General features: G+C 37.8%; 1 protein-coding gene across 1 annotated transcript in view; it reads left to right on the top strand.

Annotated features, from left to right (window-relative positions):
- The window catches only part of LOC136849670 (cell adhesion molecule Dscam2-like), a 262,609-nt gene extending 240,509 nt beyond the window's left edge, over positions 1 to 22,100 (top strand). Inside the window, 4 exon segments of the mRNA XM_067122999.1 lie at positions 14,882 to 14,994; positions 15,368 to 15,722; positions 17,912 to 17,999; positions 21,693 to 22,100. Coding sequence (XP_066979100.1) covers positions 14,882 to 14,994; positions 15,368 to 15,722; positions 17,912 to 17,999; positions 21,693 to 21,960 — 824 coding nt within the window. The 3' untranslated portion in view covers positions 21,961 to 22,100.
- Positions 22,101 to 23,017: the final 917 nt, after the last annotated feature.

Here is a 23,017-nt window from a genome sequence, read left to right as displayed (position 1 = left end):
GGACCGTGTGCCAAAAGGCCTAACAACCACTCCATTGTTTCACTTTTCTTTCCTGGCTTTTGCCTTCATTTATACATTCATCACGTTCCATATCTTCATGAATCAGTTACACACACACACACACACACACACACATGTATATTGTAATGGCTCGTTTAATCGTTACCAAAATTCACTCAAAAATTTCCTCTTCAAGTATCCATATAATACCGATATGAAGATACAGTAGGGGGGAATCATACCAAAACTCAATAAACAAAGTGCAAGAATGAATCCAAGGGGGCGAGTAAACAAACACCACGAAAAACCATAAATTTAATACAAAAATAAACAGGTAGAAATTACACCTGAACCTCTTTAATACAGGTAATAATAAATGAATCACTTTCACTCTTAATAATAATCATCCAAAATACACCTACACTTAAGATAGTTATTAAATACTGAAAGCCAAAAATTAGGGGGTCCAGAAGGGAGGAGGAAATTGCAAAGGAAGAAAAACCTAACAAGTTACAAACTAACTTTCTTATAAATAAACTTGTCACTTATTAGCTTCTTGAATAAATAAATTATTTATATTCCCCTCGAAGAATAAGGGTATCCTCCACGTCTGGAGTAGAATAGCAGGTGGTTAACCAACTCAGGCCCAACCAAGCAGCCACAACAAATCCACAGCCGTGATCGATACAATTTAAAGGCATAAAAACCTTACCATGGAATAGTGAGATCCCCCTGGCTTTCTAACTGAACCAGAGGTGGTGCGGTGAATCCGAAAGGACCTCCAGATTGGTAATCCAAAGAGGTCTTCTAATTTCAAGATATCAGTAATGCAGTGTAATTCTTCAGGTCCTGAAGATAAGGGAAATCCACCAGCAGAGGCTGCAGCCACCAAGAAGCAAGTCACGGTAATATCCTTCATCCACCAAGCGAGGCAAAAAGGTTTCGAATAGCAAAAGGTCCAGAGAACAATTCCCTGTTCTCCGAACAGAAGCTATAAAGTCACCTCCCTAAACCACAGGGTAGGGACCACACACGCACACAACCTCATTGAAAAATAAACACAAACATTAATAACAAGCAAACAGTTGTTATACTCAAGAGGAGGTCCATGACAAGTGCAACTTACAAGACTAGGTTTAACAAATGAAATGAAAACTAAATTTAATCATAATGAAAAAGGATCACATACTGACACTATGTATATATATATATATATATATATATATATATATATATATATATATATATATATATATATATATATATATATATATATATGTATATATTTATATATATTTGTGTTTGCAGTATGTGTATAACTTGAAAGATATCCCCTCTAGGCAAGCCTAATTTTAATAATGAGCAGGGCAGCTAGAAAACCGAAATAATCTTCCCCTTTTATTTCCACCAAAGTTTCAGGAATATCTTATTATGGGAGGTGATTCCCCCAAACGTTGGTGTAAATAAAGAGATGAATTCCATTCGTCTAGTTGCCCTGCTCGTTATTAAACTTAGGTTCATAAGAATGGAAATCCTTCGAGTATACACACACTCACACATACATACAGCATATATAGGGTGTTTTGAAATTAGAGCCCCCCCAATCTACAGCATAAACTAAAATTGACATGGACAAAAACAAAAATAATTCAGAACAGTTATTTATTTAAGTTTCTCTCTGAGTATTTAACATTTTGTGTGGCCTCCATCTACCTGTACCACAGCCTGCATTTTTGAGGGGTATGATTTCAACAAATCACAAAAAAGCTGAGACTCAAACTCCATTTCCCTGAGCACTTCGGTCACCTCTCTTCGCAGGTCGTCGAGACTTGGTGTACCATCATATTTCACTGTGCGTGCTTCAACACGATCCTTTAAGATACTACCAATGTTTTCACACACATTAAGGTCTGGGGAGCTACCTGGAAATTCACTTGACGAGAAGAAATCGATACCACTGTTTCGAAGCAGCTCCTGTGTCTGAAAAGCCTTGAAACATGGTGCCTTATCATGCAAAAATGTGACTTCTTCAACAGATAACACATTTTCAGGATCCTTGAGAAAAGGAAATACTCCACCAGTAAGCACAGTTTCTCTGAAGTATTCGCCATTCCATGACTGTCCTTTTTCTTTGATGATCCACATTAACTGTTTGGCTGTGAAACAGAAAAATTCGCAAACATTCAGGAAATTTCACAACTTGGCGATAACGTGAAATGGCTTGATACCAGATTTTTTCAACTCATGATATACAGCACTATAACTTCTCTTCTTTCCCCTTTTTGTTTCTAGTTTAAGCACCAATTTATTTAAAGACTTTCTTGGTCTACCCACTGCCTCAGCTATGATGTCTTTTGACTCCTGAGAAAGGACTTCATTCCTTCCAAGATTCTCTCTCTTTTCGTGATGACAGTCATATGGATTTTTGTTCCAGTTTCTTTTAACAAAGGATTCATGTCTTTTAGGGTATTTAGCCATCCAGGAATGTGAAATGAAGGATGCGCCAGCATCCCTGGCCTCTCTGAAGGTTATAGCCCGGATTTGGTCAATCCATCTGATTTCCTCCAAGTCGTTAGCCATGGCTGTATCTAACTCCGTCACTCAGTCTGAAAATACAAGAAATGTAAAATGAAAAATTGCTTAATAAACCTTAAAATAATGTACTTGCAGATAGGCTATAGCAGAAAACTTCATAACTTTCCATTTGTTCTGTGGAGGGGGTTCTAATTTCAGAAACACCCGGCATATACTGTATATATATATATATATATATATATATATATATATATATATATATATATATATATATATATATATATATATATATATATATATATATATATATATATATATACATATATATACTGTATATACATATATATATACTGTATATATAAATATATATTTATTATATTTATATGTTTGTATATATATTTTTTAAAGTTCTTACCTGGCCTATTTACTGTATCCCTTGTTCAGGGGTCCAATCTGGGGTCTAGCTCGTGAACAGGGGGGCTTACTAATACACCTTGAGTTTCTGACTGCAGTTGCTAGGTCAGGCAGGAATCTTAATAAAAAAAAAAACAGTTGGGCTGAGGGCTGTACTTCAACAAGGGGCTTGCAGATAAACACTTAGATTTACTTTAAATGGAATTTATTTACAATTAAACACGTCAATCAGAAGACTGGGGACTGATAGGGAGATCCAACAGCGACTGCCACGTGGTTAGTTATACTACCATTGTTAAAAAATTAAATAGTCTATGAGTAATCCTCTTGAAAGGGATACTGAAGAAATGATTGCAGCGGCCTTTTCACTGCAAGAAGCACAAGATAAGTCAATGTTTCCACAGCTGATGTACCGTCTTATAACAGAGCGATGGAGGGTCCTCGTCGAATTTCACCAGTTCTGGAGGGATGAGTTTAATGGGAAAATGTACAGGTAAGGCGACTGAGTTGCCGAAAGGTGACCACTTGGAAGGGTCAGCTCAATAAGGAGCATGCAAGGGGTAGTGTGTTGGTCTGATAAAGGGGTGTTTCTGAGAGCGACGACCGCTGTTTCTTGCTTTATACGACCTCAGGGGATTATTTTCCTGTTCCTCCCAGAGGTCACTGGGATCACAAGATGGTGGTTCAGTCACCTCATTTTCTGTGTTGGGCTCTTTCCCAAATCCTGATGACTTCTGGCAACCCATGTTTTCCAGTTTTTATGGGGAACTCAACCTTTCTGGCGGATTTTCGGCAGGCTTCGTCTCCATTTGCCTTTTATCTGAAAAGAGGTAATTCAAGCAGTCACCAGGTCTTTAGAAAAGATAAACAGATGCACCAAAAAGGGGAGCATGGAGAGAAATTTACATAGGGGATGAGTTTCTCACACCCTCCTCAGTAAGGTGTCAGTACAAAATTACGTTATTTTGGGTTGCAAGGCAGTTTGGAGGTTTTGGGTTTGCTTCGGAACTGGTTTCTGACTTAACAGCTTCCCCCACAAAGTTGACAATTACACCTTGAATTGGGTGGAACGTCAATAACTAAGTGAACTCAACTGAACAAACTGATAACTCTCTACTTCCCTTTTGTGGTAACATTACATTTCAGAAAAATAATTGATTCTGCAAGTAAATCAAAAGCAAAGTACATATCACTGATTTTTAAATTGGACTTTATGTAGTATTACATTATGCTGCAAGTTAAATTCATATATCTCTCATGTTATGATGTTAAAGCAGCTTTATAGCAAACTCAAAATTAGAAAGGTCTGTGAATTAATATTTCAAGAATCTAGGTAGCAGCACAGAGAACAATAATAGGATTAGTACGGCATTAAAAATTCAGGTGACATGCACTTAATTAGTAAGGTTACTTTGACAATCCAAAGTCATGCTGTTAGGGTGCCTTGAGGAGGCATTACAACGGAGTGTTCATGGGCTTAGTTTAGGTGATGCCACAATACTTGTATGTGTCGGCACGGTGCCAGATGTGGCACTAAGAACATGGGTGCCTTGCCACACGAAGCTAAGTACAATGAAGGACAATCAAGTATGTAAAGTACATGGGTTTTGAGAGTCACAAGTAAAACAAATGACAGATGCAAGAGTAAGTAAAAGTTATGATTAATATACCAGAATTACATTTCTTAGCGTATGGAAACTAACTAGGTTCATTCTTTAGCCCCATAGCGCAACAAAAGGGCAGCCAGAGGGCGCAACCCATCTGGCAGGAGCATCTGCCAATGGCGATGGCAATGGCACTGTGGCAGGGGTGGCACTCATGCGATTTGGCTGAATGGCTCTGTTATATTCAATTTAAAAGTTACCATGCCATTGTAGGCATTAAATAGGAAGTCAAAGGACTTACGGTATATAAAAAAATCTGGCAATTGCACTCTGCATTGGCAGATTGGGTAAGGAGCCATTTATAGGCTTATACAGAAGGGTTCATGAAGGGAAAAGATTACCAGGAAAATATTAAATTAGAAGATTGGAAAGAGAGAGAGAAATGATCAGAGTGGTAGAAGGAAACATTACAAGAAGAAGTTTAGTCATGCAGTTGTGAGAAGAATAAACGGGAAGAAACCTGGCATCCTCCTCTGGACAGAGGTGGCAAAGTTCTTTGTAAGAGAAAGGTGAGACACTGTGCCAGAGGACACTAGTGCGAGGAGAGCTCAACAGCTCTTATTGGGCTACCAGGATTTATCTGTGCCCGTGACCTTTCTTTGGCGGACCTTCTTGGATGGGGAATCAGTGGAATCGAGTCCGTGGGAGACATAGAAGTGCCACCTGTTCCAGTTTCGTTGATAGCCTCATTACAAGCTGAACTACTAGTCGTCACAGTTCCTTGAATTCATCAGCCAGTTGTGATATGGCAGAATCCTTATTCATGGTTTTGTCTGCGGAGGAATGGTAAGGAGGAGAAGAGGCCGTAGTGGGCATGAGAGACTTGCAGATTGCCTTGACCAGCTCAGGCATGGGTCGTGAGGCTGCACCTTTGGGTGAGCTTCTGCTGCGGTCAGAGGAATCCACAATATACTCGGTATATTGTGGATTGGCTCTTGCACCGGCATTGGTAGCAGTGCCAAGCCGGAGGGGGAGAGGCGACCTGGACTGGGATCCTGTAGAGGAAGATTCAGGGTGCACCTTGGCACTGGCACTGGGGCAGGGCCTGGCACTGGAATGTGATTGGTCAGGGCCTCGACAGTCAGAGCCTGGCACTGCTGAGGGCACTCAGGTGGCATTGGCAGCAGGTTTAAGGCAGGTCCTTGAGGACTCTTGGGTTTTGATTTATCTGTGGAGGGGTTAGGACCCCAGGATTTTTGTAACTTAGAAGGGGACTGGCAAGTCCTGTCCCAGGAGGAGTTCATAGCCTCTGGGAAAGTAAGTAGCTACTGCAAGAGTGCAGATTTTTGATCTTTGAGGTCTTGTGACCCTTAGCTTGACAGTGGGGAGAATCATCTTCATTCGATTGATACCCTCCACTGTAATAAGTTTACGTCTGTTAATGGTGTCCCCATAGGGGACCTTATCTTCTCGTATGAGGGAGATTTGCGCACCAGTGTCATTGAATGCTGTGACCTGGCGGGTGGGGTAGCTACCTCTGGGAGGTGCCACAGATATAGGGCCTTCTGCTGGAGGTCCTAAGGTTTTTGGATTTGTCACTGCCAAAGTAATGACAGTTGGTTTTGTTTTACTAGGGCACTTTGCCCATAGAGCAGAGTGTCCTTGAACCTGACAAGCGGTGCAATAATTTTTGTTGTAATGTCGGCGTGACACTGTCCCATTGGAGGGGGCAAGCCCTTTGTTGTTCATTCCTGAGCCAGACGTGGCTTGTTTTGGCATGATCTCATTGGGACACTTAGCGGGAGTGTCTGGCTGATTCTCAGCCTTCAAGCGGCACTGTTCTGTGGAGTGCCTGGATTTTTTACAACAGCCACACACAGGCTTCTTGTGAGGGTGCCCATTCTTGGGCGGAGGCTGACTGGAGGTAGGGGAAGAGGGCCAAATCTTACGGCCCCAGGAACTGGCTGTAGGATAGTGAGTATCCCAGTGGTCTGCCAAACGGCAGCACTCATCCAGAGACAGAGGGTTCTCGTCGCAGAGGTAAGTAGCGGGGGCCTGAGGGGCATAGTGTAGGAAGTCCTCAAGCTGAAAGGTTTCTATTATCTCCTCTGCAGAGGTAGCGCTGCGGGATTCTAGCCACCACTTGAGCACTCGGGACTTATGGCATGCCCAGTTGGCCCACATTTGACCTGCCTCCTTTGAGTGTCCTCTCCAACGTTGTCTCCATCTTTCGGGGGTGAGCTCGTAGGCCTTAATTATGGCCTTCCAGACCTCTGCCAGATTTCCACGGTCTGCTAATGGGATGGAGCGGAACGCAGCCTGGCCCTCTCCCTCCAGATGTTTTGACAACAGTATAGAGATTTCTTCGGGCTGGGGCTTGAAATTCCTGAGGACCTCTTCCACTTGGTCGAGCCAGGCCTCGGGCTCTGGGTCACTCCATTTTGTCATCATGGAGCTGGTGGCAGTGATGGAAGACAGTGGGGTTGTGGTTGCAGGGCTACAGATCCCTTGAGCGGCCATGGCGAGCTTATGGGCTCAATCCCGGTCTTCCTTAGCTAACCTGTCTTGCCTCTCTCGTTCTTCCTGCTCTAACCTGTCTAGCCTGGCTAGCTCTTTTTCTTGCATCTCCCTTTGTTTCTGCTCTAACCTTTCTAGCCTGGCTTGCTCTTTCTTACCTCTCCCTTTCTTCCTTGGCTTCTCTTTCTTTCTCATTTTTATCGACCCAATCGAGTAGTTTTTGGCCCTTGAGCCTCATGGTTTTCCCGGCGGTGACAAGAGCTGTGATGTCGTTGGAGTAAGAAGCCATATTGCCAAGGTGTCGAGGAAAGTTTTCTTTTCACAGGGAGCAGGCTATATTATCCCAACTAAATGTAATTTGCAGGTTCGAAGAACAGTTCCTTATATAAGCTAGTTGGAGAACGTGCTCTTAAATGCAATAACTAGTAGCTTAAAGAGCTTAATGTATTTTTAGTTGAACATAATTTATGAATAGTTTGAAGAACGTGCTCTTAAATAAAGTACTAATAGCTTGAAGAGCTTGATGGGTTCTTAGATGAATATAATTAATATCTTGTTTGAAGAACATGATGTTAATTGAACGAATTGAAGGGGTTCTCAGAACTTAAAAATGGAATATCTCTGCAAAAGATCAGTCAATTACAAACAAAAGAAATCACCCATGACTTTTACTCTGCTTTGCAGATTTAATATGCTGTGAACATCAGTAATAATTCTCCTTTCTAAGAAAGTGATATTAAGCAGCATTTAAGGAGTAAAAAATAAAGTAAGATGATTACTTAATTGGTAAAGGTTCATAAGGGAACGACTCTAGAGTGTTCTAGGATGTAAATGAATGACTTTAAGGGGTGCTCAGGACATAAGGTTTGTAAGTGAACGACTCAGGCGTGCTCTAGAATGTAAAGGTTCGTAAGTGAACGACTCTGGCGCGCCCTAGAACGTTAAGGAATGAGCTTAAGATGTTCTGAGAAGGTAAACAAGGTTTGTAAGTGAATGACTCTGGCGTGTCCTAGAATGTTAATGAAAGAGTTTAAGTTATTCTGAGAACGTAAATAAGGTTCAAAAGTGAACAACTCTTGCGTGTTCTTGGACAAAAAAGGAAAATTCTCAAAGGAATTAATATAGCGGGTCCATAGAACATGGGCGTTTGTAACTGGACGGAGTTATTATGCTGAGAAACACCTATGGTTGAAGCAGATGAGTGTACACTATGAAGCAAGTTTCGGTAACACACGTCCTTACTTGGCAAAATAACTGAGCTGCCTGCAGTATGAAGGTAACCAAATGCAAATACTATGACGCTGTTATAAATATCAGCGCCGAGGCAAAGTAAATAAATCCTCCCTGATATGATGAGTACAAAATGCTTATAAATAACATGCACGGGTTGAATATTTTTCTTATGGTCAAGTCCACAGTGTATTTACCCTATTTATGAAAGTTTCCTGACTGGCCCGTGCCTAAATGGTACGGTTATTAGCACAATGGTCGTGCTTGCGTGGTATTTGATGAGGGGTGAGGTGGTGACAGCTGGGTGAATCACGTGCTGTTCGTTGTGAGCAAAATCTTGTGCGAAAGGTTATGAAAAAGACGAACTCTTTTGGAACGGGTTTTCTCAGCTTGGCACTCGGGATTTATGAATGCATAGAAATTCGCTCTATTACTTATAGTTAAATGATGGTCAGAAGGCAATGGCTCATGTGTCCGCAAATGCAATGAGTTTTCTTGGATGCAACAAAATAATTATTTAAAATTTTAAACAGGATTTTTACGAAAACCTAGCTCTTTTGCTACGACGAGTGAGAGAGAGAGATATATACTCCAGCGAAGCGAAAAATTTCTTGTTGGGGTATAATTCACGGCCCGAATTTTACAGTGTACCTAGCTAATTCTTGGACAACAAATTGTCCAGAGCACATGGAGGAAATAAGTGCACTACTTCCATTCTTCATCACTTATATTCTACTTCGCTGCTTAGCTATCCTAGTGGTTAAGACATGCAGACCACCATGCGTTAGTCACAATTCTTGTGTTTTATGGAAGATACACTCTCTCTTCACTATGAAAAATCTTGTTCGCATGCACATTACCTATTGTATCCTAACACTGTACACAGTCACGGGTTTCATTCGCACCTATGATAAGCTAAAATTAATAACACTGTACTTACACTGTAGGAACTTGCTTGCTTGTGCTTATTTTAGGATTTACATTACCAGATTTGTGTCTAATCTCGTATCCAGCTTTAGCGAAAGCTACTGTCTGGAATCTATGATCCTAGGCATTGGTCGCCACTTTTAAAGTTCTTACCTGGCCTACTTGCTGTATCCCTTGTTCAGCGGCCCAATCTGGGGTCTAGCTTGTGAGCAGGGGCTTAAAACACCTTGAGTTTCTAACTGCAATTGCTAGGTCAGGCAGGAACCTTAAAAGAAAAAAACAGTTACACTGAGGGCTGTACTTCAACAAGGGGCTTGCAGATAAACACTTAGGTTTACTTTAAATGGAATATATTAACAAATAAGCACGTCAATCAGAAGACTAGGGAATGATGGGCAGATCAAACAGGGGCTGCCATGTGGTTAGTTATGCTATCACTGTTAAAAAATTGAATAGTCTATGATTAATTCTCTTGAAAAAGATACTGAAGAATTGATTGCAGCTGCCTTTTCACTGCAAGAAGCACAAGACAAGTTGATGTTTCCACAGCTGATGTACCATCTTATAATGGAGCAATGGAGGGGCTTCGTCGAATTTCACCAGTTCTGGAGGGATGAGTTTAATGGGAAAATGCACAGGTAATACGGCTGGGTGGTCGAAAGGTGACCACTTGGAGGGGTCAGCTCAACAAGGAGCATGCAAGGGGTAGCGTGTCGGTCTGCTATAGGGGTGTTTCTGAGCGTGACGACTGCTGTTTCTTGCCTTATATGACCTTGGGGAATTATTTTCCTGTTCCTCCCAGAGGTCACTGGGATCACAAGATGGTGGTTCAGTCACCTCGTTTTCTGTGTTGGGATCTTTCCTAAGTCCTGGTGACTTCTGGCAACCCATGTTTGCCAGTTTTTATGGAGAACTCAACCTTTCTGGCGGATTTTTGGCAGGCTTCGTCTCCATTTGCCTTTTATCTGAAAAGAGGCAATTCAAGCAGTCACCAGGTCTTGAGAAAAGATAAACAGATGCACCAAAAATGGGAGCATGAAGAGAAATTTACACAGGGGATGAGTTTCGCACACCCTCCTCAGTTGGGTGTCAGTACAAAATTATGTTATTTTGGGTTACAAGGCAGTTTGGAGGTTTTGGGTTTGCTTCGGAAGTGGTTTCCCACTTAACAATATAACAATATATATATATATATATATATATATATATATATATATATATATATATATATATATATATATATATATATTTTTTTTTTTTTTTTTTTTTTTTTTTTTTTAGAATTTGAATTTGTCTGTACTTCTTTTTCTCTTCAGTTAAGCTGCTCAGGAATAAAGAAAGATTATTCAAGTTTGACGAAAGCAGTGATTATTACAACATGCGGACTTAAAAGTTAATCCTTAAGTGTAAACTATGACGTCAGTGAAATGATGAGTTTCTATTGGTCGTCCGGTCTTATTCTCCTGCTCGTAGTCTGTGCGGCAGCAAGGGCATTTCTCATGCATCGTAGGACATCCTCTATGCCATGGCGTGCAGCCAAGGGCGTGAGCGAGGGCATGATTTCTGTCTCTGGCAGATATTTTTTTATTCGCGCCGCTGTCGGTATTTTCTCTCGCATTCAGGAGTGTTCTGTCACTGGTTTCTCCCTTCGGATTCTCACAGATGTCTTGAGGTTTCTTTGAAGAAGGCGAGCTGAACCTTGTGTTTCTTTGAATGTTTAATGCAGGCCATTTTTGGTTTATACTACCGGCTTCTGCTATTTGCAATCTGTGGAACCTGGCTTCTCTATGCACGACTTCGTTACCTTTTAAGGCACTTAGATCATGTATACATGCATAAACACATATGTATATGTATATATATATATATATATATATATATATATATATATATATATATATATATATATATATATATATATATATATATATATATATATATATATATATATATATATATATATATATATATATATATATATATATATATATATATATATATATATATATATATATATATATATATATATATGCATGCACACACACACACACAACGTCCCTCACAAATATGAAACCAGTATAAAACAAATGATCAAAATTACTTGGGAAATTTACCTGAAGTCAGTCATATTTATATATATATATATATATATATATATATATATATATATATATATATATATATATATATATATATATATATATATATATATATACATATATATATATATATATATATATATATATATATATATATATATATATATATATATATATATATATACATAATGTGACTGACTTCAGGGTAAATTTCGCGAAGTAATTTTGATAATTTGTTTCATAACGAAATACTGCTTTTACCCATGTGAGACGAAGAGAAACAAATAGCAACTTTATTTACTGCCACTTTTCGAGGATGTGGAGTAATTAGTTTTTGAAGTTGTTTACCTATGTTGAATCCATTAAGAAACAATCTCTCTAATCCAAGAAAATTCAAGATTTAAACTGAAGTAATCTGAACAAATCTGAAATTCCATGGTCACTAAGTCTGGTTGAGAGTCCAGTGAAAGTGAGTGTGTGTGTGTGTGTTTGTGGGTGTGTTTGTGTATGGCAAGTGGGTGTGCGTTTCTTCGTGCACATGCGTGAGTTTATGGATTACTATCTTTTTAAATAACACGATCTACCACCTGAATTACGTGGTGTATTTGGCTGCAATCCCTCCGACTTTTCGACATCTAGATCCTTTGGGGCAGTTCATTTAGCCCGAAGCATCTTTACGGAAAGGTAGTTCAAATTTGCTGCAATGAAAGGACAAACCCCCCTTAATGGGAAATTATTTGTTAAACGTGCTTCAACAGAACAAGATTCTTTTACGAACAACAGATCCAGAAGAACCCAGACATGCGTAAGTGTTTCATTATATTTTGCAGACATGGAGTTCAGGCTTGTCACAGTGGGTTACAGAATTCATTTCATGACCTGTCACACAGTATATGTAACATCTGTATCTGATTATGCTTGGTGTAACACGAGTTTATGCAGGTATTTTGGGAAATGAAAGAAAAAGTCATTCTGAGCAGAAAATGGACTATAAACATTTGTATTTATGGCTTTATGCGTCGGTGAGGTGAATTTTTAAAATAGCCGTTTATCCATAACGCTGCTTCGGGCAAGTAAAATGGTGTAGGGGATGTCGGGGGTAGTCAGGGATATTGGGAGGGGGATGAAGCTGATCAGTTCACTTGTTACTCTGAACAGTCTCGCTTTTCCGCTAAGATAAACGAGTGTCTCCGGGTTGCAAATTCCTGAGATGTATGCTAGTATTGCACCAGCCCGGGTTTTTTTTTTTTTTGCCATGCCCCTAGGATAGGTTAAATTAGTGAACCCTGGAGTAATTTGGGTGTGGGAAACTGAGATTATTTTCAAGAAGATTCTATGGTTAGTTTTTTAGATACGGTGTCCCGCTTTTTTTAGGGAAAGGCCCCAATACTCGTTTACATCTCGGGAAAATGCGTAAGGGTTACAAGTGTCAAATTCCAGATTCATTTTGAGAGCAAGAAACTGGAGGCAATGCCTTTCCGCTCCAGTAATGTGGAATATGCAGATATGATTTTATTTATGGGTTTTGCAACAGTTCAATTTCTAGATTACACGATTGTGAACTCCACTGTTATAAAAAAAAGGAAATCGGCGATTAGGCCGATGTGAATAAAATACCTCCAAATCCAATGTATTCTCTAGGTACTGAGCAAAGGGGAAAAAATGCATGCATCAATGGCATTCACTGGTCTCCGATGAAGAATAGCAAGCAAGCCTAATGGAATCTCCCCTTCATCAAAGATAAGCCTATTCATTACACACCGATCAAAGATTTAAAACATATCATAAAAAAATCTCTCCTTCTCCTTCAAAAGTATTTATAGCAATCACATACCAGTCAAAGGAAAAACCACACCTATAAAAACGCTTTCGTGTCTGTCACATGAAAAAGAATGGGAACATCATTGAAAATTCCCTTTCTTCTTTCGTTCCTGTCAAAGGTAGCTTATTCATACAGTAATCGAAAGAAGTAAAAAAGCTGACATATTCAAAGTGCAGTATTCTCCCTACCTGCATTCCTTTGTCATCATGGCTACTGTCAGTATCACCCATTTAACATAGGCGTAGGCCTGGTCCTGACTCCTGATTAAACAATTCCGTGACGAAGCGGCAGGACAATGTACGCTAGAATTCAACAAGCAACATTTACACTACTTTCTAGATGCTTAAAGCTAATCACTGAAATTAGATTACAAGAAGCCTGTTCACAAGCTGAAGGGACTGTAACGTACCAGTTTTTAATAACCTGCAATCCAAAAATTGTAATTAAAAGACCAGCAATCCAGTTGCCTAATGCGCTTCATCAACCCTTCCCCCTATACCCCTGCCAATTCCGACATCCAGAGTGCCATCTCACCTGCCAGAAGTAGCGTTAAGGATAAACGGTTATTTTAAAGTCACCTTACCAACAAACGAAGCCTTAAAATGCATATGTTAACCGAACATTTATCGCCCAGAATGATTTTTTCTTTCATTTCCCAAAATATTTGCATAAATTCGTGTTACACCCTGTATATGATAGATTAAAATTTATTGAACCATGGCTAGAGCCCGATAGTGGTACGAAATTTCACATAAGATTAATTATTTAAAGAAATTTATTAAAGATTCTTCCTAAGGGCAATAAGTTTGTCAATTTGTCATTGTCTCTGTATTTGGTGCGCATTTTTGTAAAATATGACCTTAAGGTGACCCCGAATTATATTTGAAATTATAAAAGAAACCATAAGTAATCATCACAGAACCAAAAGACTACATATTTTAAAGCGAATTAAAAAAAAATCATGGTTAAAGATACAACTTAGCATAGATATCAAACCCAGTCCCTTGGGTGAGGACGATATAATGCGGGTGCGTGGGGCGGTGTTTAGGGCTGAGCATTACAACCCATGAGCCCCTTATTACAACAAAGGATCCTCAGAAAGAAAGCCAACTTTGCATCCTTGCCAAATCCTTCTCGTAAAGCATCACCTAGATTAACAAGAAAGTTCAAAGCCATCGTAAGTACGAGTGTCATTCCAAATCACTAGAGAGAGAGAGAGAGAGAGAGAGAGAGAGAGAGAGAGAGAGAGAGAGAGAGAGACACTGATTGTAAATCTCATTCTAATGTACTGTCTTTGTACTGTCTTTAAGAAACTATCATTTTAAATTTAAGCAATAAATAATGCAACCATTAAGCACACTAATAACATTAAGATATCAAATAAGTACATATCTGCATTCAGTATTTTTACCATAGAGGGAATGATGTCATGACGATATTTTTTCCTTACTTTGTAATCCGTTTTGTTGACGCATCCACGAGAATGTAATGTTTTTGAAGTGCTTTTATTAAAGTTTTGCGTTCATCCTCCTTAAAAGCAAAAAATAAATAAGGTAACTCATTTCATCTCAGAATCTCTATCTCTGGGGTAATCTCTGTACTTCTTCATCATTGTGCTTTTAATCAACTGTTTTCTTTTGTTTCTCAGAATCTCTATTTCTGGGGTAATCTCTGTACTTCTTCATCATTGTGCTTTTAATCAACTGTTTTCTTTTGTTTCTTTCATATTACAGAAGACGCTGACGATATTTATCCTTACGCCACTTTTCCATCGTCTAATCAGGGAAATCAAGAATCCAGCCATATTCCCTTGATGACAATATACCAAACTCATAATTACGAAAAGGTGCGTTATTGTGTTGGTAATTTTACTTCTCCTAATTTGAACTCAAACATTTCATTCAGTAAATATCAGAGGCTGAAAAAAAGTGTGATGTATAAATGGTCATATGTTGGTCATTATAGACTGCTCTGAATTACTTAAAAGAAATATACAAGCAAACAAACAGTTTAGCTCATGAAGAAACATTATTTTTGATGTGCATGTTCACATAGGACACTAAATGATTTCCATCGGACCTAAAGTGATTCCTCATTGCCTTCTGACGGCTACTCAATTGGTTGGTATATTAAACGCTTAAATGTCCTGTTTTTGGATACTGAACATCATGATCTAACAACATCTAGAACTTTCTTTTTGAATCCTTCTTATATGTCAGGACAAAACTTATGGCGAGAGCAAGCAGAAGAGAGACAGCCGTGTCCCTGGCCAGATGGTTGGTCGTGGCCGAAGTCGTAGCCACGGTGGAGGTGTTGACAGCGATGACTACCAGATGCTGGGATCAGAGACCGAAACCGAGCACGGCGGAGTCTCTTCAAGAACGGAATCCTCCAACCAGCTGGACGACGTCCTGTCCATACGAGACCAGTCGGTCTATAGCAGGGATTCGGTCTACTCTCGAGACAGTGCAAGAACCCTACCGGTCAAGGACCCGAGGGAAGTTGGGTTGAAGAAGGAAAGGGAGGGCGCTGGAAACGCCGCCAGTCAGGGATTCCAGCAAAGGATTCACCACAGTGAGTATTGAGTCTTCCTCCTCAAGCACATTCCTAACTTTCTGCTTCCAAGTTGTTCTTTTTTTTTTTTTTATTTTGGCATCGCTTCATTTCTGCATTATCATCCACTCCTCCCTCCTTTTTTCTTAACGTGCATCAGTGTTTTTAATCTTAAATGTTAAAATCGCGTGTTCTTCAACTGTTTATACAGTAGATGAGATCACATTAATCAAGTTCTTGGGGAACATTGCTATTCGCGGTAGAATTTTACAGTTTAGCCTAAATTCCTTAGATAGGTTTCTGTGAATGAAAAACTCAAAACTTTACTGTCAGCCTCATACTGAACTGGTATCAGTTTAATACAAGACAAAATTCGATTACTGTTGCAGTATATAACAAATGAACTCAAATGTTACACATTCCTTTGAAACTGCTCGCACTTGCAGTTCCCAGATGGACAAGTTTTGCCCATAAAAAATATTTTTGGTAGGTAAATTAATATAAGTTTTTAATCCATTCATCTTTTGTGTTTGGGATTTACTAACATTTAGTCAAATAATGTGACAACATTTCAGAAAGTAACCTCCCTACACCAAATATCTTTACTTTGATCAGTATGCAGTTAGTACAATAAGAAAGGTCCTTCTGGCTTTAAATTTCAAGGTGAAAATACAAGGGCTAGGTTATCATCAAATTTGGTAAGGAACCAAGGATGAATTCTGTCGGGACTACAGGTTTCTTGATTCTTGCAAAATTTAAAAAGAAATATGTAAAATACATGAGGGGGTTAAAAGGCTAAGGGACAGGATTAGGAGTAGTGGAATCGTCTAGGGATAAGTTTAGGGAAAAAATAAGAGGCACTCGGAATTTTTTTGTATATCGAAACACCTACACATATGGAGAAAGAAAATAAATTAGATTTGCAGAAGTTTTTGGATTTTTTTTTTTTTTAGCAATATGGATAAGGGAGTAGTCGTGAGAAGAATTTAGACTTCTACGTTTCCTCGTTATAAAGTCATTAGGCCTACTCATTTCAGTTTTGAAGTTACTGTGAGCAGTCTGAAGACATCAAAAGTCAGAGCAGACCAAGTTGGCTCTGTCTGCCTCTTTGCGTTGAATAGCTGGAGAGCAAGCATAGGCATATCAAATGCAATGTCTTTTTGAAATACGGAAGTTTTTAAAAGGATTTAACCACTTTAGAAATCAAGATTGTAACAATGAATGACTTTTATGTGAATATTTGGCTTTTTTTTATTTACTTGGTTACCTTTGTGTTTGCTTGATTTGTTTCTCTCTGACAGCTAATTGGAAATTTACAAAGGCTGTTCAAGCATATTATTGTCGTGTTGTCCAATATACATTTTTCTTATTTTGCATTTAATCCTTCGTCCCTCCTTTCATGCTGTAGTCTTTCTTCTCTATATCTGAAATGCTCAATCTCTACGTACTGATAGGTCTTCTCAACATAAATAAGACTAATCTGAGGAGCAGCTCGCTTGAATTATATAGTATGCACTTACCATAGTTATTTACTTGCTGTGTTCCTACAAATAGCATTTAATCTATAAGACGAATGTAATTTCAGTATCCTTAGAGAATACCAATGTCACTTTACCGCAATGAGTATATATCTTTCTTTTTCCAAAAAAAAAAAAATGATAATAATAATAATAACGAGGAATAGTTATCATGCTGCAAAATTATTCAGCTCATATTACACAAGATTAAATGGTACTTTTTTAAGAACCCTTCCTTGATGTTTACTCAGTTACTGAATGAGAAATTTATATCTCAGTTTTTTATGGTGTTCATGGTACATCTTGGTTAGAATGAGAACAAACAAGAAAGCTTAAATTGTAATGCTGCAGTGTAATGCTCATTACATTGTAGGCTAATACCTTGTAGTTTCTAAATGGATTTTATACAGATCATTTTTTATGAAACAGTTTAAGATTCTGCTGTCTGTGCGCGGAGGGCAAATAATACTGGGTACAGTATTCTGTTTAAGGATTAAAATGTTTTGTTGAACAATTTAAAACTACGCTCACATTATTAGACAATTCGTCCTGAATTGAAATTTATAGATATAGTGTAACTAACCCATTTTGATGATGAACAGAAGGCAGCTAGCTAAGCTTATCTGCTGTTCTTAAGTATAAGGTTCACGTAAAAGATAAGAATCCTAGTTGAAGTTGGGTTGGGTATTTCAGACCTGCTGTACCACGCCGAGTCGAGCACCTCCCCTGAACCCTCCCCCACCACTGAACGAAAGTCCTTCCTCCGTCACGCAAGAGCAAGGTACACGGTCACTCCTGCATGCAATGAGAGATTGACCAAATGTACAAAGTCACTCCTGCATGCAATGAGAGATTGACCAACTGTACAAAGTCACTCTTGTATGCAATGAGAGACTAGCCTGTTGCACAAAGTTACTTTGGCATGCAATCAGAGACAGTCGCAGTGTACACAGTTACACCTGCGTGTTATCTTATAGACATATGCTTGACTGTCAAGGATTTTGGTAGGAGAAGGAACCTTTAGTTGGGTAATGGCTTATCCCTGCATGGTAGCACTGACTGAAACTTTCTTTTGCAAAAGTCTGATTTTAGTAGAGTTCGCCATTTAATTATTTTTATTTTTATACTAAATTATTATTTTCGCTTGTATTTTGTGTTGCTGTTGTGACATCATAAGATTAATTTCCAACTTTGCTTGAATCATATATTTCGTTTTTGCACTTTTAGCATTTACTCTTCTACCTTCCAGCAGTCCCAAACTTCTTGATGGTAAAGTAGGCGTAGGATTGTTGTTGTATTCTTGAATCACTTGGCTATGATGAAAGACAACGAGGAACCTATTCTAAATGATTCTTTTTCTCCCTTTATTATAAAAGATTCCCAGCTTGGCATAATCCCAACATGAGCTTGCAAACAAGCAATCTATGTAATTATTTAGTCTTAAAAACATCTATTAAGTATCCATAGTTCTTCATACCCTGCTTAGTTCTTATATAATCTAGGGATGGCCTAATAAACCTCGCCGAAACTATATCATAAATTATTGACCTTTTGAAGCCGAGACTAACTGACTTCACTGTAAGGCGTTTAACTGCATTGTCGATTTCAGTCACTTTCTCTGAAGTAATTTCCTCATTTTATTAAAGAGAAGTTCAGCATCCTGGCTCCGTTGCTAGTTAAGTGTAAATTTTACTTATTAAAACTAGATCTTTTCCACGTTACATTAATATGTTTTAGGTACATGCATCTCTTTTCGGGTCAGGGTTTAACAGTAAATCTCTTGCTGATAATGTTATGCAATATATTGAGGGGTGTACCTTGTCTTCTAATTGCAATGAGAAATTGAACTGAGAGTAACCTTCTTTACCGTCTCAGGTAGAAACAGACAGACATCTTTAAAAATTCAAGGAATAGTACCCTCTCTTTAAAAATTTCACCAAAAGTGCATTTTCTTTGAATGTTCCGTTAAAATACCCTTTCTACAGTATTACCATTAAATTAAGGGTACCCTTTCCTTAAATATCTTGTAGAAGGTACCCCCACTTTAGAAATTCTGTTAATGGTACCATCTCTATAAAAGATTGATTAAAAAAACTCCCACTAAACGATACTTTTAAAAGTTCCAGTAAAGGTAACCTCACTTGAAAAAATTTACCAAAGGTATCCTCACTTTAGAAATTTTACTAAAGGTGACCTCCCTTAATTCTAAAAAGGTATCCCTTTCTTTTAAAAATCTGTTCTAGATACAGTTAAAAATCACTTGTAAGTAATCTTGATGAAAACTTAATTAAAAATGTACTCTTTAAAAATTTAATTGCAGGTGCCCCATCTTTAAGAATCCTAATAAAGGCTCTTTCTTTAGAAAAATCTTATAAAGGGTCCTTCTTTAAAAATTTCTTCAGTGCTACTCGGTCTTTGAAAATTTCTTTAAGGGTACCTCTAATCTTTAGGAATTACATTAAAAGTACCCTCTTTAAAAATCCATTAAAGGTACCTTTCTGTAAAAAATCAAATTACACGTACCCTCTCTTTCCCTCTGTGTCAAACTCAATGAAATGTAACCTTTTTGTAAAAATTCCATTGAAGGTACCCTCTATAATAATCCGATAATAGTACACTCTAAATAAAAATTCTATTGAAGGTACGCTGTCTGCTAATATTGAATTAATTGTTCTCGTTCTTTAAAAATTCTAATAAATGGCACCCTTTCTTTAAAAATTCCAATAAAGATACATTTTCTTTTTTAAAGAACAGTTCCAACCCATGTCACATGTCATTATCAAGGTGTTATTTTATTAAACCGTAACAGGTCTTGGTCCGGCTTGAATAATGAGAATTTTAGACACGTGGAAAAATGTTGTAAAATGTCCTTTCACTTGTACAGAGGCTGTTGATATAAAACGGATATCACATACAGGCTGCAAATCTTAAATACGAAAAAAAAAAATTTATATAACTCAGTATCATTTCCAGTTGGTAGAATTTTAAATAACAAATCTAAACTGCATCATTTCTTTTTGTTTTCTTTATTTCGAAATGGAAGAATACTTATTTAATCTACATTAAATCGGTGCTGTATAGTCAAAGCTAAGCTAAACTTTGAGTCAGTAAGTTTCTTAATTCATTGACATGTTATCTCGTTGTTGATATTTTGCATAAAGATTCCATAGCAATTTTTCACAAATTGTCGCCATTCTCTGATATAGATTGAATATTAATTTCATAACGTCTTCTGTACCTCATTTTCTATCTGCTGTTTACAAGAGATAAATATATATGGAAAGGCACAGTATCACAAAAATGTAAATGTGATTTGCAAATGTTTTGGGCTACCACTCACATGAAATTTAAGTTGTTTGTGTACTACTGTCGGTAACAATGCAGGTTAAATTAAAAATACATACATACTTACAGTACAAACATTATTTGCTGCTTCAGAGCATTGGATATGGTCATGTTTTTTGTGCATAAGGAGCACAGGATTCCGTAAGATTTTTATTCAGTTGTTTACCAAAAATGTGTACGTATTTAAAGCCGTGTGAAAATATTTTCTCCAAGTAAATATCAATGTCCTTATACCTCAGAGATAAATTGATATGCGGAGACGCAGATACTCTCTAGGTATCGTAATATATCCTGTGAACATTCCAAGCATGAACGCAATGACTCGCTTCTGTTGGTCTATAAATATATAAACAGAATAACGTAAAAGGATCCATCAAGTACTCATTTATTGACTGTGGAAGCTCAGACCATACAGATGCAGATTTTCTGTGTGCAGGGAAAAAGATATTTCACATATCCTATTTCTTCGGCAGTTGATGAACGTTAAGAGAAAAATAGAATGCTTTATAGCGGTAATATTTGAAGTCGTATTTCAAGGACAAATGGTTGGAAATCTCAGTAATTAGATGCAGAATGTAAACAAAGTTTCAGTTAAAATACTAAGTAATCAAATTGTATTTCTCTCCTGTTTGTCCATTCATTTAGTTTCTACATTTCGTAAAGTTTATTTCGTTCACAGTCATTCTGCGGATATAAAAGGTGCTAGTTCATTTTTTCTTTTATCCGAAACTAAAGCAAATCAAAACGTGAATTTCCTGCTTGGTAGTTTTCCTTTTGGAAGGATTTTTCCATATTTTCAGAAGGCAAGATGTGTATCTTTTTTTTTTTAATGCGGGAACTGGAAACACACCAGAGTTTCACATTATGATTATTATGTGTCAGTATAAAGGCATTGCCATTTGATGATGTCTGATTATGCCATATTTTGTGACTAGAAGATGTTCTCCACATCAGTTATTTTCATATGACTTAACAGCAGCTTTCAGAGGGAAGACGTCACGGAAAATATGGGAAAGTTTTTTATGCTTCTGTTATTCAGTCTCCTGTTAGATTCCTTCCTAACTTACTGACGAGGCTCCTCTGGGGGCGGTGAGGACTTCCCAAGTTCACGCCCCTGCCTCCTTCGCAGGTCCCGTGTGACAGCGGAGGGCGTGAAGGCAGTGCTGGGAGGGCTACATGTGAATGCAGCGGCAACGCCTCCTGCGGCCATGCCTCCGTCCTACCCTGGGGTCGTGGGGCCCCACCTCTCAGGGCGCCCCAACCGCAGAGGCCGAAGCCAAGACCCGCCGGAGGTGAGTGAGGCGGAGTGTGATCGCGACATCCTTCCGCCCCCTCGATGGTACAGTGACGCCAAGTTCAAAGGACGAAATTCGGTCGATTACTCCATCGACGTCTAAGAGTGACTCAAGCAGAGATGGAATTAATTTTGCTACAAATGAAAGCTGTAGGTTTATAAAGGAGAATGTTCTGGAATGATAAAAGAAATTACTAAGACCTCCTATTTTTCAGTAATTGAAGGATAAATATAACAACATTCTTGTTTGTATTCACTGTCTTTCCTGAAACTGTTGCCCTGCCTCAGTGTTATATTGAAGTTCAAGTGGATTAAGTCTTACTGACTAGACGAACTTCTCTGTACAAACTTCATTGGTTACAGTATTGAATTTTATCGGGTTCATAATAGATTTTCATTCAGAAAGGCTCAATTAATTCTTGAAATTATGTAATTTTTTTTGCATCTGTGGTGACGGTCTGTCAGATGACAATATTTTACCAATTATGCTTGTGATCTGTGACCTTTCAAACCGGGATCTTTGACAAATAATCAGTACAAAGCGATACGTCTTCGACAGTGACTAATGTAATGATGATACGAATGTTTCACAATTTCTGCGAAACAGTTTTGTATTCCGTATCGTAAATCTGACCAATGAATGCTGTCAACAAAATGTTTACTTCAGTTTGGCAAATATACGGTGTACAGATACATTATACGTGTGCTTTATCAATGTGTGTTTTTCTAGTGACTCTTAACAAGGTGTACGTCTTTCAGTGTGTAATCCCCGTCGCGGAAAAACATCAAAACTAACTTGATTAAGGGAATTTTAGTTTGAACTACAGTTATCATTACGCCTCTCTCTCTCTCTCTCTCTCTCTCTCTCTCTCTCTCTCTCTCTCTCTCTCTCTCTCTATATATATATATATATATATATATATATATATATATATATATATATATATATATATATATATATATATATATATATATATATATATATATATATATATATATATATATATATATATATATATATATATATATATATGTATATATATATATATATATATATATATATATATATATATATATATATATATATATATATATATATATATATATATATATATTTATATAGATGTATATATACATGTGTGTATGCATGTATATATATA

Source organism: Macrobrachium rosenbergii, chromosome 21 (assembly GCF_040412425.1).
Source record: "Macrobrachium rosenbergii isolate ZJJX-2024 chromosome 21, ASM4041242v1, whole genome shotgun sequence".
In the NCBI taxonomy this organism is placed as follows: Eukaryota; Metazoa; Arthropoda; class Malacostraca; order Decapoda; family Palaemonidae; genus Macrobrachium; species Macrobrachium rosenbergii.
The sequence above is the reverse complement of the archived record's forward strand: the minus strand, read 5'-3'. Positions and strand labels throughout refer to the sequence as shown.